The 27,996-nt window shown below is 40.3% G+C and overlaps 1 protein-coding gene across 2 annotated transcripts in view; it reads right to left on the reverse strand.

Moving 5' to 3' along the window:
* Positions 1-4,645: 4,645 nt before the first annotated feature.
* The window catches only part of SBNO1 (strawberry notch homolog 1), a 48,780-nt gene continuing 25,429 nt past the window's right edge, over positions 4,646-27,996 (reverse strand). For both annotated transcript variants that reach the window (XM_019734050.2, XM_019734049.2), the window contains exons 16-32: positions 27,429-27,580; positions 25,661-25,858; positions 25,186-25,353; positions 24,914-25,089; positions 24,426-24,557; positions 22,835-22,970; positions 21,999-22,111; positions 21,843-21,914; positions 21,298-21,397; positions 18,639-18,713; positions 17,819-17,965; positions 17,639-17,733; positions 17,453-17,545; positions 14,550-14,687; positions 13,832-13,908; positions 12,293-12,486; positions 4,646-11,154 (exon numbers count right to left, since the gene is read on the reverse strand). In XM_019734050.2, coding sequence (XP_019589609.2) covers positions 11,012-11,154; positions 12,293-12,486; positions 13,832-13,908; positions 14,550-14,687; positions 17,453-17,545; positions 17,639-17,733; positions 17,819-17,965; positions 18,639-18,713; positions 21,298-21,397; positions 21,843-21,914; positions 21,999-22,111; positions 22,835-22,970; positions 24,426-24,557; positions 24,914-25,089; positions 25,186-25,353; positions 25,661-25,858; positions 27,429-27,580 — 2,209 coding nt within the window. In that variant the 3' untranslated portion in view covers positions 4,646-11,011. The remainder of the gene's footprint in view (positions 11,155-12,292; positions 12,487-13,831; positions 13,909-14,549; positions 14,688-17,452; positions 17,546-17,638; positions 17,734-17,818; positions 17,966-18,638; positions 18,714-21,297; positions 21,398-21,842; positions 21,915-21,998; positions 22,112-22,834; positions 22,971-24,425; positions 24,558-24,913; positions 25,090-25,185; positions 25,354-25,660; positions 25,859-27,428; positions 27,581-27,996) is intronic.

Genomic DNA, 27,996 nt, shown 5'->3' on the forward strand with positions numbered 1-27,996 from the left:
AACCATCAACTTGGTGGCTTAAAACAACAGAAATTTATAATTTCACAGTTCTGGAGGCCACACGTCTGAAATCAAGGTGCTGGCAGGGCCATGCTCCCTCCAAAGGCTCTGGGAGAGTCCTTCGCCCCTTCCAGCTCCTGGGGACTCCAGGTGTCCCTTGGCTGTGGCAGCACCACTCCCATCCTGCCTTCTCTGTGTCTTCTCCCTTTCTCTGCTAAGGACACTGGTCATTGGGTTTAGGACCGACCCGACTCCAAATGATCTCATCTTGAGATCCCTGAATTAATTCCATCTGCAAAGACTTTTTTCCAAAAAGGTCTCATTTACAGATTCCAGGTGGACATAGCTTTTGAGGGACTGCCATTGAACCCACTGCAACAGGCTTCAAAAAGGATCTGGAATTTTCCTTTTCTCCTCTTCCATGTCTAAGCGTTAAAACCCCTAAAAGGGGAAAGAAACATCACTAGTGGTGCCACTAAAAGACATCTGTATGAAACTCACTGAAACACGCACCTTTTAATGAGTGGGTTTAGAATGATCTAGAACGATTCCCATTAGTTTAATGTGCATTTCACAGAGTGGATTGCCATGGAGCAGAGCAGAATGGAAAGAGAAGCAGGAACCCAGAGCAGGAGCTTGGCATTATAGAACAGCACACCCGTTTTGGCTCTGGACCCACCATTTACTCTGTAGGCCTCAAGTAACTTGTTTGACCTCCCAGGACCTTAGTTTCACCTGTAAGATTCGGGAGGTTTCAAAAGATGGAGCTCTAAGAAGTCTTGAAACTCTAACATTGCAAGAAGGCAGGTCAACAACACACGTGCCATTTTCTCTAGTGAAAAACGTCAGTCCAGAAAGGCCTGTCAATCATTTTGAAACTGTCTCACTGGACAGCATTCTGGGGCATTAGCTCCAAAGTGGGGTGTACCTGCCCCAGGTGGTAAGAAGGGTGACTCGTAGGAGTCAGGGACTATTAGAATTCTGTTGACGTGGGATTTACTGTGTATGTCTCAGCACAGTAACACACATGCAATTTAACCCTAGTGGAGGAATGCTCAAAAATGTTGTGCATTTTTATTGGAAAATGTGACCAAAAAGGTTTGGAGATCAGACTGACTTAAAATAGTTAAGGAGGTGGCCGGACCCAACAGTTTGACAGCCAGACAAGATGTGGGTGAAGTGTCATGACGAGCCTGTCACAGTGAGTGTGACTCCAGGGTGGTTACATACGCAGGACAGTAAACCATACTTTATGGCCACGACGCTGGGTTTTGATCAGAGGTCTGCTCCCAAATTTATTAGTTTTCAGCTACGTTTCTGCCATGACTCCTGTTTTGAGACCGGAAGCCAGCAAAGGTTTTCCTGGGAAAGGGTCAGATGGTAACTATTTCAGGCTTTGCAGGCCATATGGTCTCTAACCACACAACTCTGCCCTAGTCGTGCTAAAGCAGCCTTGGTGATACCTAAAAGAATGTGCCGTGACCAGGTTCCTTAAATAAAGCTTTATGTATGAACCCTGAACTGTGAATTTCATGTTGTAACTCTCATGTTACAAAACATTCTTTTATTTTTTTCAACCATTTAAGAAAGTAAAAACTATTCTTATCTTGCAGTCATTCAATACCAGGTGGTGGACAGGACCGACCCATGGGCCATCGTTTACCAATCCATTTCCGAGCACAAGAGTGTATGTTTCTTAAGCCCGATTCCCTCTGGGTAGAATGGAACACCAAAAATGGGACCTGCAAACATTTGGGGACATAATACATCGATTTTTTAATATCAATACCTCTGAACAAGAAACACACACACACACACACACACACACACACACACACACACAAATGTGGGAACAGACTAAACAGAAACCCCGAAGTAATGCAGGAATTGAGAGCATAGTATCATCTCACGGAGGACTAGAGATGAAATGGGGTTCTGGGGGGCCTCTTACTGCTCTAACCAGTGGCTATCTTCACACAACACTTAGCCTTTCTACTGAAGATTCTCGCTGTTGCAGTCCCCAATTTCCTACAATGAGTAACTTATTCGTTTGGATTTCTCCAGTAATTAAAGGGCTCGCACATAAATCTTTGTGAAAACGAATCTTGCCTGGAACCAAAAGTAAACAGCAGAAGCTAGAGCATTTTTTGTGATACTCAAAAAATTTACCCTCTAAAGTTCCCCAAGAAAGGAAACTGAAGAAACTGGCAAGAATGACTGCCTTGGAAAGGAGAGTGGGGGTCGAGCGGTCGGAGCAGAGAGAAGTGATTACTGTATGTTCTCATCTGCCTGTTGATGTGTCATGTGCCCGTGTTACTAATTCAAGCAAACAACCCACCCAAAAAGGTAAAAATGAAGTATTCCAGACCCACCTAACCATCTTCCCTTTGCATAATTGCTGGTAATTCTTAACTAGACGACAATGATTTGGAACCAACAGCATGGCACTTGCCTCTCCTAACCCAACAATGCACTTGACGCCCAGAGTGGGCAGCTTTCGGAGGATGAAGCCAACTTGCTGAGAACTGGACTCTAAAAATAAGCATTTTGCACATTTCTTTTAGCCTCCTTTCTCTCCAGAAAGGCCTCCACAGATGGCTTCTTTACATCATGCTCTCAAATGACTAGCTGATAAATATTCATACTTATGGAAATTGTATGGTACATACTCCAAACCTCCAGCCAGTTAACATTTGTATTTTCCGTATCTCAGGGGTGGTGCCTCCTCATGTCTGGGCCACATCCTCTGTGTGACACACACAAACTCATGCGCGTGCACACAGATCACCAGCTTTTTGCCTCTTTGGGACCCATTTGCCTAGGGCAGTGGTTCTCAGCCAGGGGCGATTTTGTCCCTCAGGGGGTATTTGGCAATGTCTAGATACGGTTTGGGTTGTCACGACTAGGGGTAGGCGCAGTGTACTGCTGGCATCTAGTGGGTGGAGGCCAGGAATGTTGCTAAACATCCTACAGTGCCCAGGACAGCCCCCCCATCCTCCAAAAACTGGCCCGGCCCAAAGGTCAATGGTTTGGGGACCCAGGGAACCACATGGCAAGGCTGAGAGCCGGACTTGAGTACAGAGAAAACATGGAAGGGAAGCAAAGTCAAAACAAACTAGACACAAAAACTCAGCTAAGATGTGGAAGGTCTACATGAAGTCGGGTCTCTCATTTCTTATTCAAATTAATACTCAATTTGTTAAGGTTATACATTTAAAAACTACGTTTCCTTTCAGTCTTCAGGCTCAACTTACAAATATTTTAGTTAAGATTTTAGTTAAAATGTAAAACACTCTCTTTCACTTGTTCTTCAACTAATGCTCCATGATCGTATGTATTTGACAGATTAAATTCCCCTAAACATTAACACCCTTTCCACATTCGAGTCAATTCCCTTAAGCATTGCAAGCTACAAATAGAATGATTCTCTGGAGCATTTCAAAGCCCAGAGAGAGGACTCCCAAACAAGCCATATTCCAAACTTTTAAAAACCTCCCTCGGTCACTCCGTCCGCCCTCCCACTGCCTTTCTTCAGGTGTGGAGGGAGCAGACCTGAACACCTGCGGGGTCGCGCACTGCAGACCTGTGTGCCCAGCTCATCTCTAAAGTGAGAGCGAAGGTGCTCACACGTGGGGCAAAAGGATCTAGTCACTGAGCACCAAACCATCCTCCTTTCCGAGATGTCTTCTCCCTCATTCCAACCCAAACCCTCTGGCTTTCCAGGTCAGTGCAAGGAGCTGACTGGACTTGCTGGCCAGTCGTTATTCTGTCATTGAGCCGAGAGCTCAGTCCCAGGGTGACATTGTCACACTGCTCTCTCCATCCAGCCCAGCTTCCAGGCAATCAGGTGCCAGCACAAGGGTCGATCACTTCCTGGGGCCCCCACCTTCAGGTCGGCCAGCAGTGCTGTTCCTGATGTTTTCTTTCTAATTCCCGGGACCACCTCACTTGTTTAGTCTCTGATGCTAGAGTAACTCACTACCCAAGAGGAATCATTCCCGGGGACTGCATGTGGCCCAATACTCAACACACAGCAGTTGCTTATTAAACACTTCCTGAATAAATGAGTATTAAACACAGGTACCGAGTCCACAAACATTAGAAATTAAAAGGCCTTTCATGGCTTCCGAGCAAAGCACCTTTACCTGCAAACGAGAGGACTGAGGATTGCAGACAAATACAGGAAGCGCCCACAGGACGGGCACACACTACTCATAAGCGCTCAACAGTCCATGCCCGTTGCCTGCAGTGGTTTGTTTCTTCATAAGGAGAGTTCAAACCTGAGACTCACAGGCTGGATGGTTGCTCAACACCAGACATTTCTGGCTTTGAAACAGGAAGTCTTGTACCCCAAGTCCCGCAGCACTCGTGGCTCTCCTTGTTCTGTGGCCCCTTTCAAGGAGGGCACTTGGTGACCTGAGTTTCAGGAGCAGTGGCAAAAGGCAGGACCTGAGCCCAGGCCCAGTGCTAACGGAAGCTGAGTACGTTTTCTGCTCTAACGAGTGCTGGGTTCCATCTCATCCACACCCAGAGAGTCTCCTATAATGCACTTGATGTACAATGCCAACACAAAAGCCACTCTCTAGGTGAGTGTGGTGGCACTGAGACAGCTTGGATTCAGACAAAGAAAACACAGAGAGAAGCAGCAGATTAGCCGGTTTCATTTATTTAAGAATCTTACAAAAAAAAAAAAAAAAAGAAAGAAAAAACAAAAAACACAGTAACTAAATACAGAATTTGTTATGCTTCACGGTTGATCGTTTTTACTTGCGAGGGTAAACCTCGCTAAGTGCAGCCCAATACATTTGTATTGCATGAGACCCCATTTTTAAAGTTACATATCGAAATGGTGGCAACAATCGTTTCTGGACACTTGGTCCTGGGTCACCACGGAAGGCTGAATGCAGCAGTGTCATCAGAACAGTGCGTACCCTTCATACACTGACGGACATTCAAAACCGAGGAGCAGTATCAAAAGGGATAATTAAGACAAGGAAACAAGAACAGCCAAAAGAATTGACATCCACCTTTGTTTCAAATGGTCTTTGGACTCCATCGTGTTGTCTCAAGACGCACCGAGTCAGTTACAAGGGAGGAAGGTCTACACCTACGTATAAAAGTACCCTTTGCTCAGCAGAGGTAGAACCTGGCAGAAGTTTTATTGCAGAGATACCATGTACCTCTTCCCACCTCTCATGGTTGATGCGAGATACAAGTGGTTATTGAAAAATAATATCAGTAGTTTGCAAATTCAGTATAAACCATGAATAGGATGGTTTTTTCTGATGGTGGTGAGACTGCAATGTGCTACATAGAAAAAAAGCTCTCTGCCCCAGAAAGTGGAAGTCAGAAAGAAGGCGCAAGCTTCTGTATCCTCTTCAGTGCCACAAATACTGTCATAGCAAGAAAGGCCCTCAGGGCAGGAAAGTGGAGAAGCAGGAGTTCTCGCTTAAGGGGCCTACAGATTGATTTGCAACTCAGGAGGCCAGAGTTGCAAGAATCAGAAAGAACCGACTTTCCCAGACTGCGTCCCTTGCTTGACTCTGCACTCAAGGGACAGTCTGAGCTTACCCGTGTCCTGCCACTTCGCTGCAGAGGACACGGCTGCTGCTGCAAACTGCAGTCCTACTACTCCAAGGCGCCCAGGAAGAAAGCTGGGCAAGGCGGGTTGAACAGGAATCTATCCTGCAGCTAATCTTGGGCAGGCGCAATTTCATGCTAAATGAGGTTCCAAGACTTACCCAAATGCAGACAACTTTGAAATTTTCAAAAAGTCTACCAAGTTCAATAGTAATGAATGAAATGTGTTCGTGAATGAAAGGCCCAAGAAATGCTCATGGCAATCTTCCCTGAAAGTTCTGGAAGAAGAACATCTTAAAGGTGCAAAATCTGTAAGTAATAAAAGCCCAGCGTTTACCTCCCGGACGGGTGGTGGCGGCCGTCATTTTTGGGAGCCAGCCTGGATCTTCCCTACTGGCAACACTCATCATTAAGAATGCCTTAACCTGCTTAGCTCCAAGGCTTAAGGCTGTCAGTCCAGATAATTCAATAGCCCAGCAACGGTGAGAGCAGCTCAGGGGTCGTGCAGGCCACTCCTTCCACAGTTAACTGCTGGTTTTACCCTCAGCACAGAATCAACCTGTGAGCTGACGGCCCATGGAAGTCTCCACATCAGCTGCACTGCTCTCTGGGAGGACAAGTGTTCTTTAAAGTACACTAATGTCACCTGTCAGCATGGACACCATCATGGTTAGGCCTATCTCCCCGTCTGCTCTAAATCTCCTGAACAGGTGAGAGCAGCAGCAGATTACCCGTGCTCACTGCGAAATAAACTTCTGATTACTATTTGTAGTTAAAAGTACAGGCCTGACTTCTCAGAGCAACATAGAAAATTTGCAGCAGCAGCAGGTCCTAAATCACTGTTCGTATCGACAAGATTTCCCTCTCAGCTGGAGAGCCATGCAGGTGAAGAATTTGGTGCAGGTCTGAAACGCTGCAAAGGTAGGAACAAGACGGGTTTACTGAAGAGCTAAGTTTGATCACTAATGCACTGAAGAAGTTAGGAGCTTAAAGGAAGTCTTGGGAAGAGTTTTGTTTTTATGTGAAAACATCAGGCTCACTATAGCTTCGAAAGAGCAACAGAAATGAGCAGAAATAATCATATAATGGCAGCATCAGAAATTGCACTCAAGGACATCCCCTCCCAATACAATGCATTGCACACAGTAAAAATCTGTAATAAAAATGCAAAACACAATCAGGCATGTTGGAAAACATTAACACAAAACAGACACTGGAATTCTATAGCAAAGATGCAAAACTGAATTCTCAAATATATGAACAAATTCAACTAAGAAGTTTTCATACTTTTCTACATTAAAAAAAAAAAAAGTTAAGATGCCCCATATGGGAAGTCAAGAAAAGAATAAATAGGATTGAAAGGAGGAGGGAAAAGGGAAAAACGAGTTGGTGGGGATCTCAATTTACAAGAAATATTTACAGTCAGAATTCAAAACAAGTCAACATTTCTCTATATACACATTTATGTACATATGTATATAAGTACAGTATGAACTTAGAAGGTGGGTTTTGGATTTCACCTCAAGTACTCAGAAAAAAAGGACTAGCTTGCTTGAGTTGCAGGTATCTAGATGAGTTTCCATCACTTACAGCCCCAAAGAGACCGCATTTGTATTAGACATTGGCAGCCAATTAGGGGAGGGATTTTTGCAAATGGTTTTGCTGCAGCTGTAGTAGCCATGCAGACATGGACAGCTTGCTGCACTCCGGCAGCTAAGTGAGCACACAGTGTGTGTGCAAGGGTGTGCTGTTGGCCGAGGGGACCCTACACACAGAAGGGCAGTCAAACGCCATCATCTCAGGGGCTGCCATTGTTACTGGGATGCCTGAACTAACCAAACGTGTTAACTGCATGCCAGCCTAACAGTGACCCTTACATAGCACCATTCTTAGAAACCATCAAATATCACTCAGGTTCATTTCAAAAATGAGAGTATTTAGATAGGGACCTTCCTCTCAATATCGTTATCAAGAAAAGGACCCAAAGGGAAAATACTATGTCTCTGCTCCTACTTTCAGAAATTGAAACGCATCAATTACTTCTAACCTATTGCTTTTTTCCCCCTCATGCTAAACTGGAAAGTGGAGGGGCAGGGGGAAAGGCCCCCATTACACAACTATAAATGCTGGCCTGGTACCCTTTCTTGTCAAACCTGCTGGAAGTTGTTCCAATAGCATCACACAGAGATTAGTAAATGAAGGCCCAAGGGCTCCAGGCAGAAAACTGCCTCTAAACTCCTTGGAGCTTGGTAATCTACAACTTTTACCTTTACATATGAAGCAAAATAAAAATAAAAGGTTTACTGTTGCAACTCATAAAGGTTTCTGAAATGCTAATTAATTGGACTGGAATAAATATATATACATACACACACTACTACATTGCTTTGGATGCAGGTTCTTGCTAATTTATATACAGGTATAAAGAAAAGATATTGGAGAGCGTATCTGCAATTTAGCAGCAAAAAAGGAAAACTGCTTAAGATACTTACTTTTTGATCAAGTTGTGTTTAAAGAAATATTTGTTAATACTTTCAGGAATTTACACCATTGATAGTATCTGGATAAGCCCACTATCCTGCAGATAGAGACCTTATAGTACGGAGGTTGCTAAATTAGGGGAACACTGATTCCCCCCGAGATACCATCTGAGCAGCTGTGGACTTGGGAAGTGGTTTTCAGTATAATCGACACTGTAAACTCTGAAAACACTAACATGATTTACAATCAAATCTTTGTGCTCAGAGTCATATTGCTAGAAAGGGAGAAAAGGCATTGCAGAGGCCAAATGGACTCCCGTCCTGTTCCACAGGGCCCCTGGGTTCCGATGTGGCACTCAGATCCTGAAATACATGGACCTGTGTTGGAGAGTTAGCTGCTAGGATTGGGTTTTTGGACAGAAGAGGACCTTGCATGCCGGGGGCTCCCCATGCTGGCCATCCTGAACTTGCTGACCTAGACAAGGGCACAGTGTGAGGTCCTGTGTCCTCCAGGCCCTGGTGTCGCATGCCCACAGAGGGCAGAGGCGTGCGGCACCTCAGCTCCCCATCCATTTATACTCGTTGCCCTTTTGAGGTCCTCTTTGAGAGTTTTCAGAGGCCTTATTTCTGGACCTTATTTTTAAAAAGCAAAACAAAGCTGTTCTTCTAAGAACAAAACATACATGTGCCCCTTTGCATCAACATAGCTATTCCAAGAACAAACATTACATCATGAATTGTGGGGGTCATCTAATTGCATGCTAACGAATCCTCACATTGATGCTGCTTGGGAAAAACCATACCTAGCTAAAAAAAACAAAAACCAGACACGCCCCTCACAACCCCCTCAAAAAAAAAGGGAAGTTGAGCCAACGCCTGAGTCTGTCTTCCCCAACACTGCCTTGTCTCACCGGGGAGGGCAGGTTTGATATGCTTCCCGTCCCCAGCTCTACTTCCCCTCAGTATGCTGAAGGAAGCTGACTGGGCCACTGACTTAAAAGAAAAAAGATCTGGGACATTTCACTGCAGGTAGAACAATTCTGCTCTTGGCTGCCAGCTGGGTCTAGCAGCCCTACTAAGGGACGTTGGTTGATATTCATATGAATCACTGCCTGAGAGAGAAGGACCAGACTGAAGATAAAAGTTGCATCCACTGGGCAAAATACGCCAAAGAACAGAAATTATTCTCATTTTGTCCTCTGAGGCATCAAGAATAAATAAATCCAAAGAAAGAAAACTTATGGTAAACCTGACACAACCAAAACAGACATAACCAAACTCAGGCTTAATGAAACAGAGAACGAAAGCCCCAACTTTCGATCACTTAACATACATCTCATCTGATTCTGAGAGAAGTTTAAAAAGTAACAGAGGAGCACAATTCAACTTGAGAAACATGCAGAAGTACTATCATTTCCTCAACACCTCACTTTAGAGGAGTAGGTCTGAAGCCACAACATAAGGCTACTGGAATGCTGAGAGAATCCCGGTCACCGGCTACTTCTGAAGGTGGTGAGGGCCTAAACAAGAGTCCACTTCCGGTTAGGGTAGTAGTAACTTTTTATTTGACGTCTACAAGATTGTGCTATCTTGCAGCTTTTGACCAGGTTTATACAATCTCAATTTTTCAATAGTGCAACCTGTGCAAGCCAAAAAAAAAAAAAGGAAAAGGGGAAAAAAAGGAAACAAAAAAGACCAATTGTCCCCTCACTTGTTTTATAAAACATCTATTATAGGCGAAACAAAACTTACCCATATTATAGATAAGTGTCTATTCACATTTGTACATTACCATTGTTAACAGCTTGAGATAAACTCTACAATGTCTTACAACACATTAAACAATATTCAAGTTACTGGGTAACAACAATAACAAGAAATAAACATACAGCAGAAGCCTCAAGTGTTTCCTCATTGTCTAGTTTACAACTCAAGTACGGTTTCCTTTTTTATGAGTGACAAAGCAAATTAAGATAATGAAGTAAAAAAAAAAAACAAACAAACAAACAAAAAAACTTTGCAAGATGGGAGCCGATTTGTACTTCTTCCTAAAACTACCTTTAAGTTAAGGAAAATGTAATTTTGAGAAGAGCAGGCTTGTAGCCATTTTTGCAGCACTCATTAGGAATACTATTAATACATTAAAATTAACTTTTAAGAGTTTTTATCACACACAAAAAAAGTTTGTACTCATTACCTTGACAAGAAACCTGGGTCAGGGAGAATGGGGGTGGTGGGGAAGGGTTCACAGGGTCAGAAGCAATACCCAGGTATAAACATTATAAAAATGCAATAACCAATGCTATACGTCTACAAACGTTTCTCTCTGTTACTGGACTTCCGTGTTAATCTTGTTTACGCATGCTTTCAAAGACATGCACTGTCAGAACAAAAGCTAGAAAAGAACCTGAATGCATGATATGCAACCTTTCATTTCATGCTTTAATAAACCTAGTGTTTAATAAGCTGGAAAAAGAAACCAATACATATTTTCTCTATTTATAGACTGGAAACACATGCATCCGGGCACCCCCCACAGCAGCGGGAGGCCCATAGTGGACGGACCGCGTTAACCCTGAGCAATGTGTAACGAAGGAAAGCCGGTTTGGGAAGTTCCAAGCATTTTTAAACCAAGTGTGGTTCATAGCCTTTAACAAACTCACGGACAGACAGACAGACACACACGCACGCGCATACACCCCTCTGCTCACCCAAAGTAGAAGCATATGGGAAGTACCATGGGAAAAGCAAAAGGAAAGACGTGTACCACCATCGGCACTGCTGATTTTCAGTTCTGCTATCTATTCCAGGTTTGTCCTTATTCCCAAAAAAATTAACTAGAGAGCACAACTGAAAAAAATTATAATTCTTTGGAAACTGTCCCTGAATTTTATGCAAATGATATGCTTCAACAGCATTTCAGATACATCCATGTTGAAACCTGTCTGTTCTTATGCGTTGCTCAAGTTGGCGATGCTTTGGGGGTGACGCTGCTGCCAGAGCTGCTTCTGTTGGACCGCAAGCTGTTGAGACTGGTCTGAAGTTGACAGGAGATTTACAAGAGGAGACACACAATTTGCGGGAATGATTAAACCTGCAATAGAAACAAGAATATATAAAGGTTGCTTCCAGGAGAAACCATACAATACTTTACACTTCACTGCCAACTCCAAATGAAACATAATATAATATTAAGTGTAATGAACAAGACTCACACAAAAATGAAATGAGTACCTAATAACTGAAATACTCCTTTCACAAGATTCCTCAGCCGGGTTACCCACAGATACCTGAGCATATGCACGTGTCTTCATGTCACACCATTTTCTTGGTGGAGGAACAGAAGGTCAACTACAGTACCTTCCTATCTACTGTCTTCTGCAGCCCACAGACATGCGCAAACACCACCTTCTCTGGCACGGACTAATGTACCCCAAAGACTACAGAGCAGTGCTGTACACGCCAATGCTTACTGAAGCAGGAACTGTGAAGCAGGCACATGTCAGAGGGCAGATGGGAGCAAAGTGGACAGTGCATGCGCTGGTAAGAGAGCTTCAGGCACCTCCATGTTGGAATAGGGCTCCAGAGGGGCTGCTGTTTGGGTTTTTTTAAAAAGCAGATGAAATCCAGGCTTTTGATTTTTTAGTGTTGGCAACTAATCCAAATGAAAACGTATAACCAAAAATACTTCAGGGTCAAAAAAATATTGATGAGTTGGCTTTGACCCATAACAGAGGAAGGCTGTTGCAAATGAAACAAAGACAAAGTGATAGAGAAAGCGCAGCCACTGGGTGGCTCCTGGGAAGCCCGCAACTGGGCGAGTGGTGGGCACAGCTGGCCCTGATCCATGAGGACTCCAGTCCACCTCTGGGCATGGTGGCTTTGAGTTCTAGTGTCAGTCTGGCTCAATAAACGTAAAATGGCAGACTTCCAAGAATCCTGGGTAGAGGCTGACCTTAGTCTGGATGCCCAGGAACCTGTAAAGATGGCAACAATGTGGAAGGGGAGGGGAGCGAGAGCTGCATAAACTAAAAGGCCACATCAGAACTTCAGCAGAACCAACCATGTCCATTCAGAGGCTTGACTTCTGTTTAACCTTTTAAGAACATACAAAGCAAGCTCCACCCCACCACTAGAACAGATGTTAAGATTCTAAGATGTAAGAAGCAAAATAAGAAAAAACGGGATCTGATTTTGTCCCAGAGCTCAAACCAAAACAAAATTAAACTCACCTACAATCCGCTGTCCGTCCTCTGTTCTCAGCCGAACTATCTGCATTTTCACGTTTGTGCCACTGACAGACGCTAGAACACCCTCGACTTTCGTCCAGACACTCAGTACCGAGCCACAAAGTACATAATACGTGCGGCAACGAAGACCTATTTCACAAACTAAACCCAAGCTTGCTTTTTTGCAATTTCCACGCCTAGGAGAGATGGGGAAAATATTTATGTACATAGACACATACATAAAAGGCTCTCGTAAGGTCTACCCAAATTTAAAGCAGAAAATGCACCAGCATCATTTGCATTTACTGACAGTTTCTTAGACTACAATCCCTTTGACATACTGAATTACCCTTTCCAATGTAAGGTACGACCACTGATTTTTTAAATTACAGTTATTTCTGGGGGCTGACTACGTGTAAAAGGGCTGACTTACTGATTTTGATATCTACTTAAGCATGTCATTTTAATATCCATTAGTTTACTATATTAATGCTAGCTTATAAATACTCAGTTATTTCTTTAGTATTAAACTACCGATATATTGTTCTGAATCAGATAAGTAGGAAATGGCTCAGAAAACAAACAGAAAAGGCATATGTAAATTTATCAAAAACTATGAAAAAGGAAGATATATCAAAATTTCATGGTTAAAATTATTTTCATAATTTGTCAATAAAATATCTCTCCAGTATGAATTCAGGATGAATACACAGTATTAGGGAACTTTTGTTGATAAAACCCAAAGCAAATGTTTTAAAGAGGACTTCTGTAGGCTAAATTTTAAAATAGTTTATCTTAAATGCTTTTCCTAAGTTAATTTGCAACAGCATTAATTTACTCAAAAAGAAAACAAACAAAAAACACTGCACATATCAAAGCAAATTTATTTACCCATGTGTCTAAAAAAAGAAAAAAATCCAGCTAAAAGTGATCTATAGTTCATATCCCTTTTCATAAAGCGCGTCGATACCCCAGTAACTAGTTAATGGGTAAGAGCACACTGAAAAGCATTCAGACCCGCCGAGTGTCACAACACCCTCTCCAAGACCCCGAAGTGGACACTGTAAGGCCAGGACATACGACATGAAGAGCACGCCTCTGGCTAGCTGAGTGGCAGCACAGGATCAGCTCGGGGCTCAACAACAGAGCCTTCTGGTGCTGTGAGCTACTGGAGGCATCTCTGAAGTCTCCTCCAAGTCCCCTAGCCTTAAAAAACTGAGTTGAGACACCAGGGAAGCTTAAAAGCGGGAAAGAGGGGAAGGAAGGAGGCAGAAAAAGCCTCACCACCAAGAGTGGTAGTTAAGTCCAGGCTACCAGACACTAGTTGTTCGGAAGTCACAAAGCCTCAGTGAAGAGCAGAGGACACATAAACAAGTATTGTTTATACAATACCAACAAGTATTTCTGACTGAAGGAACCACACCTAACAACAGGTAATCTGTTCATGGCCTCAGAGGGACAGATCACTAAAGAGTAAAGGCATGTTTAATTCAATCGTGATTACACTTTGGAAAACACGGTGAGAAGTATGAAAATACTAACCAATAAGCATGAGTACAAGTGTCCGCAGATGAATTATACTGATCTAACCAGTGAACCAGGGCGTCATCCGAGACTACCTGTGAAAATAAGACAAATTCTATTGAAACTGAATTGTTTCAAACAAACTGATTGCCTAATCTGGTCCCTAAAGACAACTTAATATCATCTCTACACAGAAAACCCGGCCCCGGCTACTGGCTGCATCTGAGGGCCACATGTCACGTTCTGCCGTGAGGTTCCTCCTGTGTAACGAATTTTTCAAATACCTGGCTTATAATTAACTGTTTACAAGTAACAATGGCTAGGAGAATCGTGGTACAAGGTAATACTAACTAAAATAAGTAGTAGTGTTAGGAAATACATGGTCATTCACTGTTTTTCTAGAAATCATCGCAAAGTATAAACAGCTTCATAATAAAACCAAGAGTTGGTGAGAAGGAATTTGCATTGCACATCTATTCCTTATTTTAAAAATTCTGACTTTTGTAGTCAGCGCTGGAAAACTTCCTGACAACACAAGCAATTTCAAATAACCATCTTACAAGTTTCTTAATGGTAGATAACATTAAGATTAGAATATTAATGTAACAAAACTTGATAAAATTCTTTCTGAAAACAATTTTCCAATAAGCAAATAGGAAAAATTAACAAAATAATTTTACATATAAACAAAGCTCTAAGTATTTACAAATAGCATAGTGTACAAATGAAAACATACCTTCTTATATTTCTTTTTCAGATCAGCATAAATTTCTAATTTGAGCTGTTTCCCAGTATTTGGTCTATAAACTAAGAAAAGCTTCTTTTTAGGATTCACTTCTTTAACTAAGATGGCAGTTTTCTTGTTGTTCCTTATCTATTAAAAAAAAAGTGAGAAAATATATTCGAAACTGCATACTTTAAGACATGCTTGTTTTCTTACACCATCACAACAGCACACATAATCCTTTGAAACACAAGTATAAGAACACACAACTAAGAGAAAGAATGACAACTGCTGTGTTAACTGAGCTGAACAAGGTCTCACCAAAATGAAGCCTAGCGGACCTTAATCCTGAGGTAATGCTAAAGACAGGCTGAGGGCCAAGATATTCTTTAGAAAACTGTGCTGAGTAAGCTTTAAAGCACAAATGTCCAGGAGACAATTTTGCATATTTTAATCCATGTACCTGATTCAGGGCCCAGACAGCCTCCAAGATATGTGAGGTAGCAATCAAAGTAGCAGGCATGAAAGATCTTCACAGAAAAATTGTTTTACCTCTACCAGAGGTCTAAAATTTTTCACAATAAAATGTTGTTAAAAAAAGTTACTCTCCTTTAAGTTACAATGAAATTTAACCTCCAAGATAATGAGGTTGATCACCCACCGTCCTCCACATTCATCTAATCCATCTGTGCTACCTACCTACCCCTATGGTTGCCATAAGGGCGAAATGAGATTTTATCACATGACAAAGTGACCTGTAAATAGTAAAGCTATGACAAAGGAAAACCAAAGTGTTGAACAAAAAATACATAATTATGTATGTAGAAAGAAAAGGATGTAGTAGACAAACAACAGAACTTACATATATTTTAAAAAATTTTTAAAGTTGGACTCATGAGAGAAATCAGAGCAGAGTTATAAAAAGCCCCATTTAATTCAAGGAAAAGATCGTAAATTAATGTATTTCCTTTAAAGAGTGGTAAACAATTCCTAAGCAATCATCTCTGGAGAGAAACTGAAGGAAAAAGAAGTTTCAAAGTTAAAGACGTTTTCCCAGCTCCTCTGCAAAATGAGTATTTTGCTGAGCTACTGAATTTTTATAGTAAGGGAATTCTTACACTGATTTAAAAAAAGACCTAATAAGTTATTTTCCTCTTCATGGATGTTAAAGAGTCTTTGTCTTTTACTTGCTCAAATGATTTGAAACATCGTTTATATAATTCTGCAAAGTCTATTAAAGGATGGTTATGGTGAAAACTACATTTTGAATTTTTTATCAGTTGATGTAAAACACTCAGTCAACTTATACTGACTGCACAGCGTTTCAAGCAAATAACAGAGCGATCTGATTTGGTAGTGTCCGGTTAATTCACGATAATTATAAAATAACACTCTAGAGGATGTGGCTTTCCTCATGCTGTTTGTTAACATGTGAAAGACAGTGTGAAGTATATGTTTGCTTATTGTTGTGCAGGTTCAAAGATAAACAGTGGCACCTTCCCTGATGGAAGTAACAAAGGACCAACGTTACCACATCCTATCTTTTATGAAAGTTGGGGATCAGCATTTCATCAAAATCGACCATTGTTTAAATTCTGGCAACAATTTCAAATGAAAAACAATACCCGATACCCTAGGTGAATAAAATCTTACTGATACCCTGGCTATGATACCATACTCTAGTTTTGTAAAATGTTACTGTTGGGGAAACTGGTGTACAAGGAATTTCTCTGTATTATTTCTTAAAACTCATGTGAAAGTATAATTATCTCAATAAGATTTTCAAAAACAAAACAAAAACAAAAAACCAACTAGAAGCCAGATGTGGTTGGAGAACTTTGCCCTTGGATTAGGGACTAGGAAACCAGGCCTATGAACCAAATCTGGCCTGAGTCTCCTAAACTGAAGAACAATGGGAGGGCGAGAAGGAGGGAGAGGAAAAAAAAACAAAGCAGAGACCACACATGGCCTGCAAAACCTCAGACATTTACTGTCTGACTCTTGATACCAAATGTTTAGTGCTCTCACCCTAGACAGCTTACTTATGGTCTCCTCTCGCCTGTGGCACCATCACATACGCTCTACTTTATGCACTTACATCATGAACCAGGTCTTCGTTTACAGTTGGTCATTGTATAAATATTTGCAAATAAAAAGCAAAACATACACTCACTCACAATGGAACATTATTCAGTCACAAAAAGGCATGAAGCGCTGACACATGCTACAACACAGATGAATCCTGAAAACACTGTGCTAAGAAGCCACATACAAAAGGACAAATATTGCGACTCCACTTATGCGAAGTCCCTAGATATGCAAATTCATAGAGTAGATTAAAGGAGAAATTCAAGGAAATAGAATACTAAAAACTTTGTAAATAAAAATAATTCAGAAAACTTTCTGAAATAAAAAGATGTGAAACAACACATTGAAAGAGCGTAAAAAAACAAAAAAAACTGTGCCGTATATGAATGTAAATATATATTTGTGTGCGTGTGTGTATATGTCTATATGTATACGTGTTGGTACAAACATACATACATTTCCCCCTCCTTAGCTCTGTCCACAGGCAAATACTAAATAAAAAAATGCAGTTACACTAATAACCGAAAAACAAATATTTAAGACGTAAAGAATTAGTCGGAGTAAAGGTCACAATATTATGGGGAAAAAAATGTTGAAATTACTAAGAACGTGTAATATTTCAAAAATTGCATCTAATAACATCCATCAAATATATTAAATGAAAATATACGTAAATGGATAAACCCACAATTACAATGATAAATCATCAAAACAGAAAGCTAAATATAATTGGAAAATCAGCACAAAGCAAACAGAATTATAGTAATAATGCTGGCAATGAAAACACATATCCACACAGTGAACAGTTTCAAGGAAACAAGTCTTACTTGCAGTGACAAGTAAAAGCCATCGTCAGGTCCTGTCAGCTCAGCCCAAATCCTGGTAGCTTCCTCCCAGGACATGCCCCTCTCCACACTGATCTATAAAGGAAACAGTAACAGTGAAATTAAAGTCACTTCTGTGAGTGCCTATCACAGGGTGTCACACGTGGATGTCACGTTTTGCAAACTTACCGTATATAACTCTACATGACCAGAGGTTGAATATCCTGGAGTCAGAAACTTCTTAACATCACTTTTCCTCACTTTCTCATCTCCAGAACCAAGATCTTTAACAAGAAAAAGCAACATATAAATGCAAAAAGAACATTTTATCAGGAATACACATGACATTTAAAATATTTTCCCACTTACCTAAGATTCCCATATCATATCTTCCATTTTTTTTGGCATTTTGAACAACTGCAGTAAGTGTGTCTGCAAAATACTGAAACAATGCGTTCTGTTGATGCACCTCCATGCCCAAAATTCTGTTCAAGAACTTTCCTATGTTGTTATAGTCTGCAATGACAAGATTACATGAAAGACTTAATACATTCAAATGGCAATTAGAAGTTAATTCATCTAAGCTTAGTTCAAACCTCACTTTCCCCTCTAATGTCTGCTGCAACATCTCCGGCACTGTTCCCAGAACAGCTATGACAACCATTTCTACCTTCAGTAATTGGCACTGCCATACTACATGCTCGAAAGATGTTCGCCAAATGGAATTTCTGCATCTTCTTCAACTTCACTTACTAAAAGAACACAACATATGATGTTTGTTCTCCAACATTAAGTCTTTTAAAAATTTTATTACATTTATTGGGGTGACATTGGTTAATAAAATTACATAGGTTTCAAGTGTGCCATTCTACATACATCATCTGTATATTGTATTGTGTGTTCGTCACCCAAAGTCAAATCTCCTTCTGCCGCCATATATGTATTTGATTAGCGCTAAGTCCTAACTAGTAAAGGAAGTGCCACCAGTCAGTGAAGCCCAGCTTGGGCGGCACAATTAGACTAGACTACCATGGAGCTTTGGGAGCTAACCCAGGTCTAAGCTCCAGTCCTGGCTTCAGTGTTTTTTTTTAAAAGCATGACAACTGATCATATTATGAAAACCCAAGTTGATGAAAGCATCAACAACAAAATGAACTTTAATGATACGGCAGCAGTTATGCACCATCACCTTTATCCAGAGTAAGAATTCCTGAGCGATCTTCTACATTGATCAGGCCAACTCCTATCAGTCCTTGTCGAACATCTGGAAGAAAAGAAATTTATAAGAAACCATAGGCCAAATGACTCAATAAACTGTTACCACACTAATCAAACTAGATCAAGTTCTAGCATTAAGATACGGCCTATGTATCTTTCATCATTCCTATTAGCTGAATTAAATGGAACCCACAGTCCCCACAGGTCTTTAGGCACCCCAAAACCCTCCAGTACTCAGCTCCCACACTGTATTTTATTATTTCATTAAGGTAATCTTATCTTTCCAACAGCGATCTTTTGGCAGTGGAGATCAGTTGTCCACCCACAGAATCGGCTCAACTTTAACGTGGAACAGACTACCTTAAATAAGTATGTAAATAAGAATATAATCATGCTTCCTTTCTTTATCAGTATCAACAAGGTGATGTAAAAAAAAAAAAGCAACATGTATAACAGTCAACATGTTCTGAATTGTGTTCCTAAGAGGACAGTTTATGGAGCTTTTAAAGAATATTGGTGTCCAGGCTCGAACCCACTTACAGAAAAAGGGAGTGAAAGAAAAGGGTCAAGAGGCAGAGTGACGATAATCCTATTTACACATTCATTTAATCAGCTAGCACTCTGCTATGTGCTCAAATGGTTTAGATTCTGTGGGTGACAACTGTGCAACCAAAGATCTCTACTGCAAAAACTCCTTTTGGTAACCCACCCTATGAGGAGAAATTGCCTGTATAAAAGGATAGCTGTATTAATTCAGCACTATTTATAATGGCAAAAACAGGAAACCCAACTGACTAGTAAGGGACTGGCTGAAGAAATTTATACAAGCTAGCTGTAGAACATTATGCAACATATTAAAAAATGTGGGAACAGCCTGGTGGCTCAAGTGGTTGGAACGCCATGCTCATAACACTGAGGTCGCAGGTTGGATTCCCACATGGCCCAGTGAGCTGCGCCCTCTACAGCTAAGATTGTGAACAGCGGCTCTCCCTGGAGCTGGGCTGCACTAGCAGCTAGAGGTTGGCGTGGGCTGTTGCCGGGGAGCTGGCAGCCATTGTGAGCGGCCAGCAGCCAGCGAGAGCTGCGGTGAGCTGCTGCGAGTGGCTTGACCACTGGAAACCGACTGCCTCAGCCGGGGGGACGACGACGGGACACAAGGCTCCTAATACCAGCGTGGGCCAGGGAGTTGTGTCCTACACAACCAGACTGAGAAACAACGGCTTGAACCAGAGTGGGGAGCCGGGAGACGAAAGAAGGAGGGAGGAGGCGGAAGAAGGGGGGACGGAAATGTGTTAGTGCTATAGATACAACTTGTAAGGGATGTCTGTGATGTGTTAAGTGAGAAAAATATGTTGCAAGTAATATTAACGACATTTAAAAGAAAAGGTATTTTAGGCGAACGTAGAGAAAAGATGTTGGAAGGCTGCCCCTGTTCAGATTGTCAACATCTGTGACCTCGGCAGCTGGGAAAGGAAGGTGGGAGTTAAGGGGACAGTATCGACTCTTTGTTATATACTGTTCAATTATTTTCATTATTTACAATTTTTAAGCAATATGTAATTTTTGAAAGTTAGAAATAAATTGAGTCCTTTTTGACACTCCTTCCAATGACGGGGGGGGGGGGGAGAAGGGGAGAGAGAGAGAGATAGAGACAGATGGAGAGAGAGAGAGAGAGAGAGAGAGAGAGAGCACGAACAGGGCCAAGGCTTCACTGCTTTTTGTTTTGTTACATGCCATCAGTGATTATCAGCACCCTAAACATTGGTTGAACTTGAAAGGACTTTCTAGTGAAAAATGCTAACTCTACAATGATAGTATTTCAAATATCTTACATCTATTTATTTTTCAAAATATTCTCAGTTTCCTGAACTAGGTACTAAAATCATCTAGACTACTTACATTTGTGGGATAATAATGTACAGATTTGGAAGATAGGCCTAAGGATTTCTATAACACTACCTAGAACTTTCTTTTTTTAAAACTTTTATTTAGTTGTGTTTTTCCAGGACCCATCAGCTCCAAGTCAAGTAGTTATTTCAATCTAGCTGTGGAGGGCGCAGCTCACAGTGGTCCATGTGGGGATCGAGCCAGCAACCTTATTGTTAACAGCACCACACTCTAACCAACTGAGCTAACCGGCTGCCCCAGAACTTTCTTTTTTTAATATGGAAAATTTCCAAACACATACAAATGTAGACAGTATTCTATAATCACATACATGTACTCATCACCTAATTTTAACAACTCTTAACATATGACCAATTCTGTTTTATCTCCACCCCCACCAACCTACATAAGATTATTTCCTAGGTACTTTAACTTTTTGAAAATTAAATTTTAAGAGCTATTTGGCATAGTGATTTTAAATTAATCAAACAAAACCATTTTCTTCTCTTAATCTAGTAATAACAAGTAATAAACTATGTCAAGAGCAAAAGCACTTCATTTGAATGAAATTTAATAAATCTACTGCTTATTATAATTGATCAGTTTAAGCGTTAACCTTCAATTTCTAAACTTTATGCAATTTATGTCCAAAGAAAACTAAAAACAACAGACACGTCAGAACAGGTTTTAGTGCCTCCTTGTCGGTACTCATTTTCCTTGTTATGATGATTTTAAAAAGGTACCTTTAAAGAATTCTCCAGGATAGTCTGGAGGTGGTGATACCATAGGAGAATCTAGGTTTACAATGGATTTCATGACAATTTCTAAAGCATTTCTTCCATACTGTAATGAAAAAGAAAATTAACCAGTTTTAGCATTTGGATACTCTTCAATAACATGACCAACTGAACACTATAAAAACTATTATTGTACCAAATATTCAAAAACAGCAGGACTAAATTATCTTTATATTTTATCCTGCACAGCGCCTCGTTTATACCTTTGCACACAGCAGACATTCAATAAAAATAAATAACTTCCTTTACTTCTGGGAACTCACACTCGATTCATTCACAAGTATGTATTATATTCCTATTTCCCAATAGGAATGAAAAGATGATTATACTGCAGAGTTGATCACTAAAGATCTAACTGATATGTGGAATTCTGTCTTATAGGAAACCACGATTTTACAGCAAAGCCGTAAAACGAGGCAGTTTTAACCATAATCACTATCTTTTGTTCACTAGAGACACTATCACAAGTTTTCAGAGATACTGAAATGTACCTTATTGTCAAAGTTGAACCTGCTCAGATCTCTAGATTCTGTTGCTCTTCTGTCACCATGTGTGAGTGCCCCCTAGTAAAACATAAAATTTCCAATCAAGGACCAGAGACAGGTAACATATACCACCTTTCACACACGTCTACACAACTCACTTACCAAACTCTCAAGTCTCTTAGCAACAATAGATGCAAATCTTTGTTCTCCTGCCAATTCAGAAATCAAAAAGACATATTCGGGAGCAGTAACTTGGTTTGACCTATGTGTTCGTCCTGTAATGACATTTAAAAAAATCAGATCATGTTCACTACATACAGTATTCTGAGATCTATTCCTAGCATTTAACACTAAGCTGATATCCAGAAACCCTGAAACAAGAGGAAAAATTAAAGAATGTAACAGTTATCGTAACTCCCCAAAAGGTACAAAATCAAAACACTGACTTGAACGGCACCCATATTCAGAACGAGCCCCGCCTTACAAGGGGCAGAAGCCATAAACTGTTAATGATAAACCTACTACCATCGCCACCCGTTTGCTCAACTACAATGTTGCTGATGCAGAGCTGCTCTGGATTCTCCCAAAATTGTTGTTTTTTAAAATCATCAGGTAACAGGGACATAAAGACGGAAGGGAGGCGCCATGTGCCCTCAATGAAGCCACTGAAGATTGAAAAGGACGGGAAGCAGCAGGTGTCCCAACACGGACCGTGTACATCCTAAAGGTGTATCACGATACTGCTCAGGAGCCCTGTGCTTGGACATCATGACACACACCCCCAGAAACCCCACTGCACATCTTTTACAGCTTTTAAAATAGGTGTGAACTCAGGACGTACTCTCTATTTTAAAGGTGTATGCAATACACAAACACCTCCAAAATCTACAGATGTCGTGTTTTTAAGATGTCTGAGATTAAATATAGAGGTTGATGTGCACACACTTCCCCAGTGATTCTTAGCTATCTATTAGGTGCAAGTCAGTATAAAAACTCACCAAATTGCTGAATCGCTCTATCAGCACTCCAGGGCAATTCCAAAGTCATATGAACTCGTCGCCTTTGATTCTTAGCTCTCCGATCTGCTTGTAATGAAATACCTGAGCTGGCAGCTTCTGAGATGATAGCAATATTCTGTGTAAAATGTAACAAGGAAGAAAAGGTCATCTTTGCATAAAGAGACGCAGGGAAGAAACCTAAATAACGTCCTTAAAAGCAGGCTACTGGTGATGCACCAATACCTGTTCTCCTCTTCTTCCCAAGTTACAGAACCCCTCTCTTTAGCTGGGTACACGCCTGCCCAGAATCAAGGTTACATTTCCCAGTTTCCTTGCGGCTAAGGGTGGGCACACTCTAGCCAGCAGGCTGTAGGTGATGTGAACAAAATCCAGGAAAAGTCCTTAAAAGTTGAGAACATGCCCATCTCCTCTCTCCTCTGTCGCCTGAACTGTAGAAATGTGAATCAGGATGAATCTGAAAGAGCTGTTTTATATGGAGGTGCCTGGCAAACGGAGGTTCACATATTAAAGGAACAAGACCGAAGAGGCCTGCTCTTCAAGGGGCCATACCAGCCGTGGTCTACCTGCTCACGGACAGAGGCACGCGGCAGATGTCTACATGGGAAAACAAACTTCCAAAACTTGCTTATGTCAATATGGTTCTGGATCATCTGTTACTTAACGGCCAAAACTAATTACAGCTAATACAACTCCTAAAGCATATGGGCCTAAATCCATGAAATAAGTACATAAAATACTAATACTACCTACAACCTTTAAAATACGTAACATGAGCTTTTAAATATATTTAAAGACCATTTTGATAGCGGTAGCTATCACCTATTTTCTAATTGCAAAGCAGAAAAAAATCATTGAAACTTAATGCAAAATGTGGGTAAAGAGATGAGATTTTATTCTACCCCTTTTAGATTAAGACATGAGGCTGTGTGGTGCCACCTATTTTTTTTAGCAATCTCATCAGCAAATACTTATAGCAATTCCCACTAGATGGAGGAAAAACTGATCTGAGAATCTTAAAAGTGACAAAGTTTATTTAACAGTGCGAGCCTATAGAAAAACAGCCGCTGGAGGCAACCAAGCTCTCCAGTGGTCTGATATGCAAGTTCAATCCACCAAGTCATTCAGAGCAAAGCGTCCTAATATAACGTAGCGTAGCAAAAAGAGAGAAGCAAAACCAAAGGATACTGCTAATCTGGGCACATTTAGTATATTGCTAGATTCAAAACTGGACTGACACCAGAGTGCAGCATTAGATGTGGGGCCTCTAAGATGACCTGAGAGAACACAGTATTTTTATATTCTGACTAAAGACTTCAAAAGCCTCCAAAGTTATCAAGAGCCATATCTAATTCTGTGTACAACACAAAACAGTTATTACATTCAATTTATGACAAAATAAAATGTGCAAAATGTTTGGGAATTATGTATAATTACTAAAAATATATAGAATAACAACATTCAACAGACATACTTTATATTAAAAGAAAAAAAAAATCCTTAAAGATTAATCTAAATGCCTAAATATATGGGCAATATTCTTGTCATTGAAAAGCATCCCAGAGTCACATACCTTATCTCCATCCATAAATCTTTGCTTTTCTGTGATATTTAGTATCTCAACAGGGACATCAAGTTCAGATCTTGACTCGTAAGATATGCTTCCATCATCATTGCTTACAACCCGCCCCTTGCGGCCAGTCATCTGCAAAGCGAAACAGTGTCCGTTACAATTAAGGTATCTTACCCAGGTACTCGGGACTCCTTCATTAGAGAGACCTGGTGTGAGATGGAAGGGGAGGCTGCCTGACAGGTACAGTAACAGAGATCAGTGTCTTAGGGCAGACACTCACATACGAGGGGCAGGAACTCATTGGCTCTTAGATGAGAACCAGAGCAGAACAAGAGTTCTAAGATATTTAAGAGAGAAAATTAGATTATTATGTGATGATACCCAAAATACCACTTATTCTATAGGGTTTTTGTTTTTTTTCCTATAGGGTTTTAAAAGTGGCAAAAAGCTACCAAGAAGACACACGGCCCTGATCAAGTCATATTTACCTCAGCTACGTTCTCAGGGCCACCAAGTTCATCAATAAGTTCATCCAGGGTGTTAGGAGGGAGATCTTCAGCTAATTTTTCTAGTTTATCAAGAAGGTCTTTCTTCATCTGCTGGGCCCTTTCCACAGCATCCTGACTTGTTATAAGGCTATTGTTACTGTTGGTGTTACTGTTAGCTAGATAAAGTACATTCGTTAAAAATCAGTACAGTTTAAATATTGGTTTTGTTCAAAAGTACATTTCACAGTCAAAGCAAGCATTCATATGGATACCTGGTGCACTATTAGGAGCAGGCGAAATAACTGGTGTAGATGAAAAACTAGGTCGTTTTGATCCAAGACCTGATGCTAATAAGGCACTTTGAATAGAATCTGGATCTATACTTTTCTTCCTTTTTTTATCTTTGTTTTTCTTGTGGTCTTTTCTGATTAACCAGGGATCTGAAAAGTTAAGGCAAGGTAAGTGTCAAACCATTTGTTAAAACAAGTCCAGAATCTTGAAAAACAAAACCCTGAATTTTTTTTTTTTTGTATTAACTGATAACTTGGAAATGATCATCAACTACAACGGTCGAGTACATCCAGGGAGTGTAATTCCAGGGTTTGAGGTTAAAAATAACTGCACAAAATTGAGGTCATCGTCTCACAGAAATGAGCTAAACCTCCGAATGACAGACAAGCTTGGCGCTCTCCACCAACCAAAGATTAGAATCTGTATGACTTGTACTTCACAGTACTGAGGACTCACCATCTTCGTCATCTTCACTAGACTCGTCTCTAAATGGGTTGAAGTCATCATCATCTCCAGAACTCATGTTTTTCGAGCTCCCATAGTCACTTTCTTCATTGTCAGAGGCATCAGATTCGCTTCCACTATCATCAGAACTGCTTCCAGTAAGGCCACCTACTTTTCGTGCTTTTTTGGCTTCTCGAGTTATTTCCTCACCTACCCTCAAACCCCAAACAAGAGAGTCAGCCCAAACACACTGTTCTAAAAATCCAGGAAATTACATTTAATTCATGAGTTAATTCAAATGAAAACTGCAGGAGAAAAGCATTTACTAAGTATAAAACAACAAATCAAATTCATGGGCAAAGGATCTGGATAGACCAAAAACTAAACAACAAAAAAAACAAATCAAATTCACAAACCAGTGCTAACCTTTTGGATTCACATTAGAAATCAAGTTATGTTCAATTATTCTTAAGAAATTAGAAAAGTACATACTCAAGACTGCCTCCAAGTGCACAAGTTTCCAAATAAATTCAGGACAACAGAGACAAAACAGAATCTCTGGCATTGTCACAATTTAATTGTGTATCTGGTTGGGATAAGGCCTAATAACTACAGCCTTATAGAATACTTAAAAATAAAATACTTAAAAACATACTTCACAGAACATAATTGACCTTGAACACCACTGGTTTGAACTGTGTGGATCCACTTATACATGAATTTTTTTCAATAAATAATGCAAATGTACTTTTAATTCCTTATGACTTTCTTAGCATTTTTTCCTCTACCTTAGTTTAAGAATACAGTATATAACATATTATTACATACAAAATATGTGTGAATTAACATTTATAGGTAAGGATTCTGGTCAACAGTTGGCTATGAGTAGTTAAGTTCTGAGGGAGTCAAAAGTTACATACAGATTTCTGACTGCATGGGGGTTCAATGCCCCTAAACCCTTTGTTCAAGGGTCAGCTGTACTTAAAAAAACAACAACAAAAAAAAACAATCTATAAAACTTCAGTTTTAAAAGCCAAACAAGATGCTGATCTAAATTATCTTAGTGAATATTCAGAAAAGATATCTGGAACAAACCAATCAAAACTAAGAAGACCATTAAAAGGCTCACATATTTGAGATGCCACTGATGCTAAGACACAGCATAATGTCCGTGTCACTAATAAATATAGTGCCAATTATATATAACAACCAAACCATTTTCAGGCACGTTAAAAATGGGAAAGAAAGTATTTTTTAGAACGAATGAAATAGGGTCAAAGTGCAGGCACTGTGTTTAGAACACACAGCATCATGGTCTTTACTGTATAATAGGTTATTATCACCAGTGTAGAGAAAGAGGATGAGAAGGTAACTTCTGAAAGTCAAACAGCTTCTAAGCTCCTAAACACAAACTCAAGTTGGCATTATTATAAAATGGCTAACACACCCGCAAGCTGGGTGAAGCTGGGAAGACGCTCCAACCTCTTCATCTTTCTGTGCCTTAGTTTCTTTCCTAGCTATAAAACTGAAAAACTATGACTTCCTTTCACACAGATCCACTGTGTGGCCAGTGCTTAACGCGGGGCCTAGCACCAGTCATGTGGTTCAAGCCCTAATTTAAAACAGGGGGTTACTTGTACATTCAAAACTACATGAGCAACAGTGAAAATATACACCCACTTGCCAATTCAAGGAACGCAGTTAATTCCCCGAATAGATCTGCTTCCAAGTGCTCAAATTTATACTACTTTCAATACTATTAAAAAAAAGAAATACCCACCTTTCCGCTTCTTTATTTTGTTTTCTTTACAAGGACTATCTCTTGGTGAACTGTTGTTACTTGGAGCTGTCAAATCGATTCCCAGCAAACTATAAAGCTTTTTCCTGTCTGGAGCAGGGAAGTGTTTTTCAATGAGCGACTGCAACACTCCTCTGTTTGCGGGAGAGAGAAAAAGTGACAGTGAGTAGTTCAGTTTGCAAAATAACTTATTATATATAAAGTCTTACCGAATATACGTCTTAAAAATGAACATACTTTGTTCAGGCTTACAAAATATTGATAATCAAGCTCAGTGAGTTTTAATATTCTAAGTCAAGGCTGTCCAACTGCAATATAATAATGGCAAGCCAAGCCAAATATGCAATTTTTACATTTTCTAGTAGTTACATTAAAAGTAAACTGGTGAGACTAACTTCAATAATGTATTTTATTTAACTCACTATATCACTTCCAATATGTAATCAGTATTTTACGTTTTTTCTTATGTCTTTGAAACCTGGTGCATATTTTATACTTAGAGCATATCTTAATTTGGACTAGCCGTTTCACCTGCTCAAAACTATATGAA

Source organism: Rhinolophus sinicus, linkage group LG16, assembly GCF_036562045.2.
Source record: "Rhinolophus sinicus isolate RSC01 linkage group LG16, ASM3656204v1, whole genome shotgun sequence".
NCBI classification, from domain to species: domain Eukaryota; kingdom Metazoa; phylum Chordata; class Mammalia; order Chiroptera; family Rhinolophidae; genus Rhinolophus; species Rhinolophus sinicus.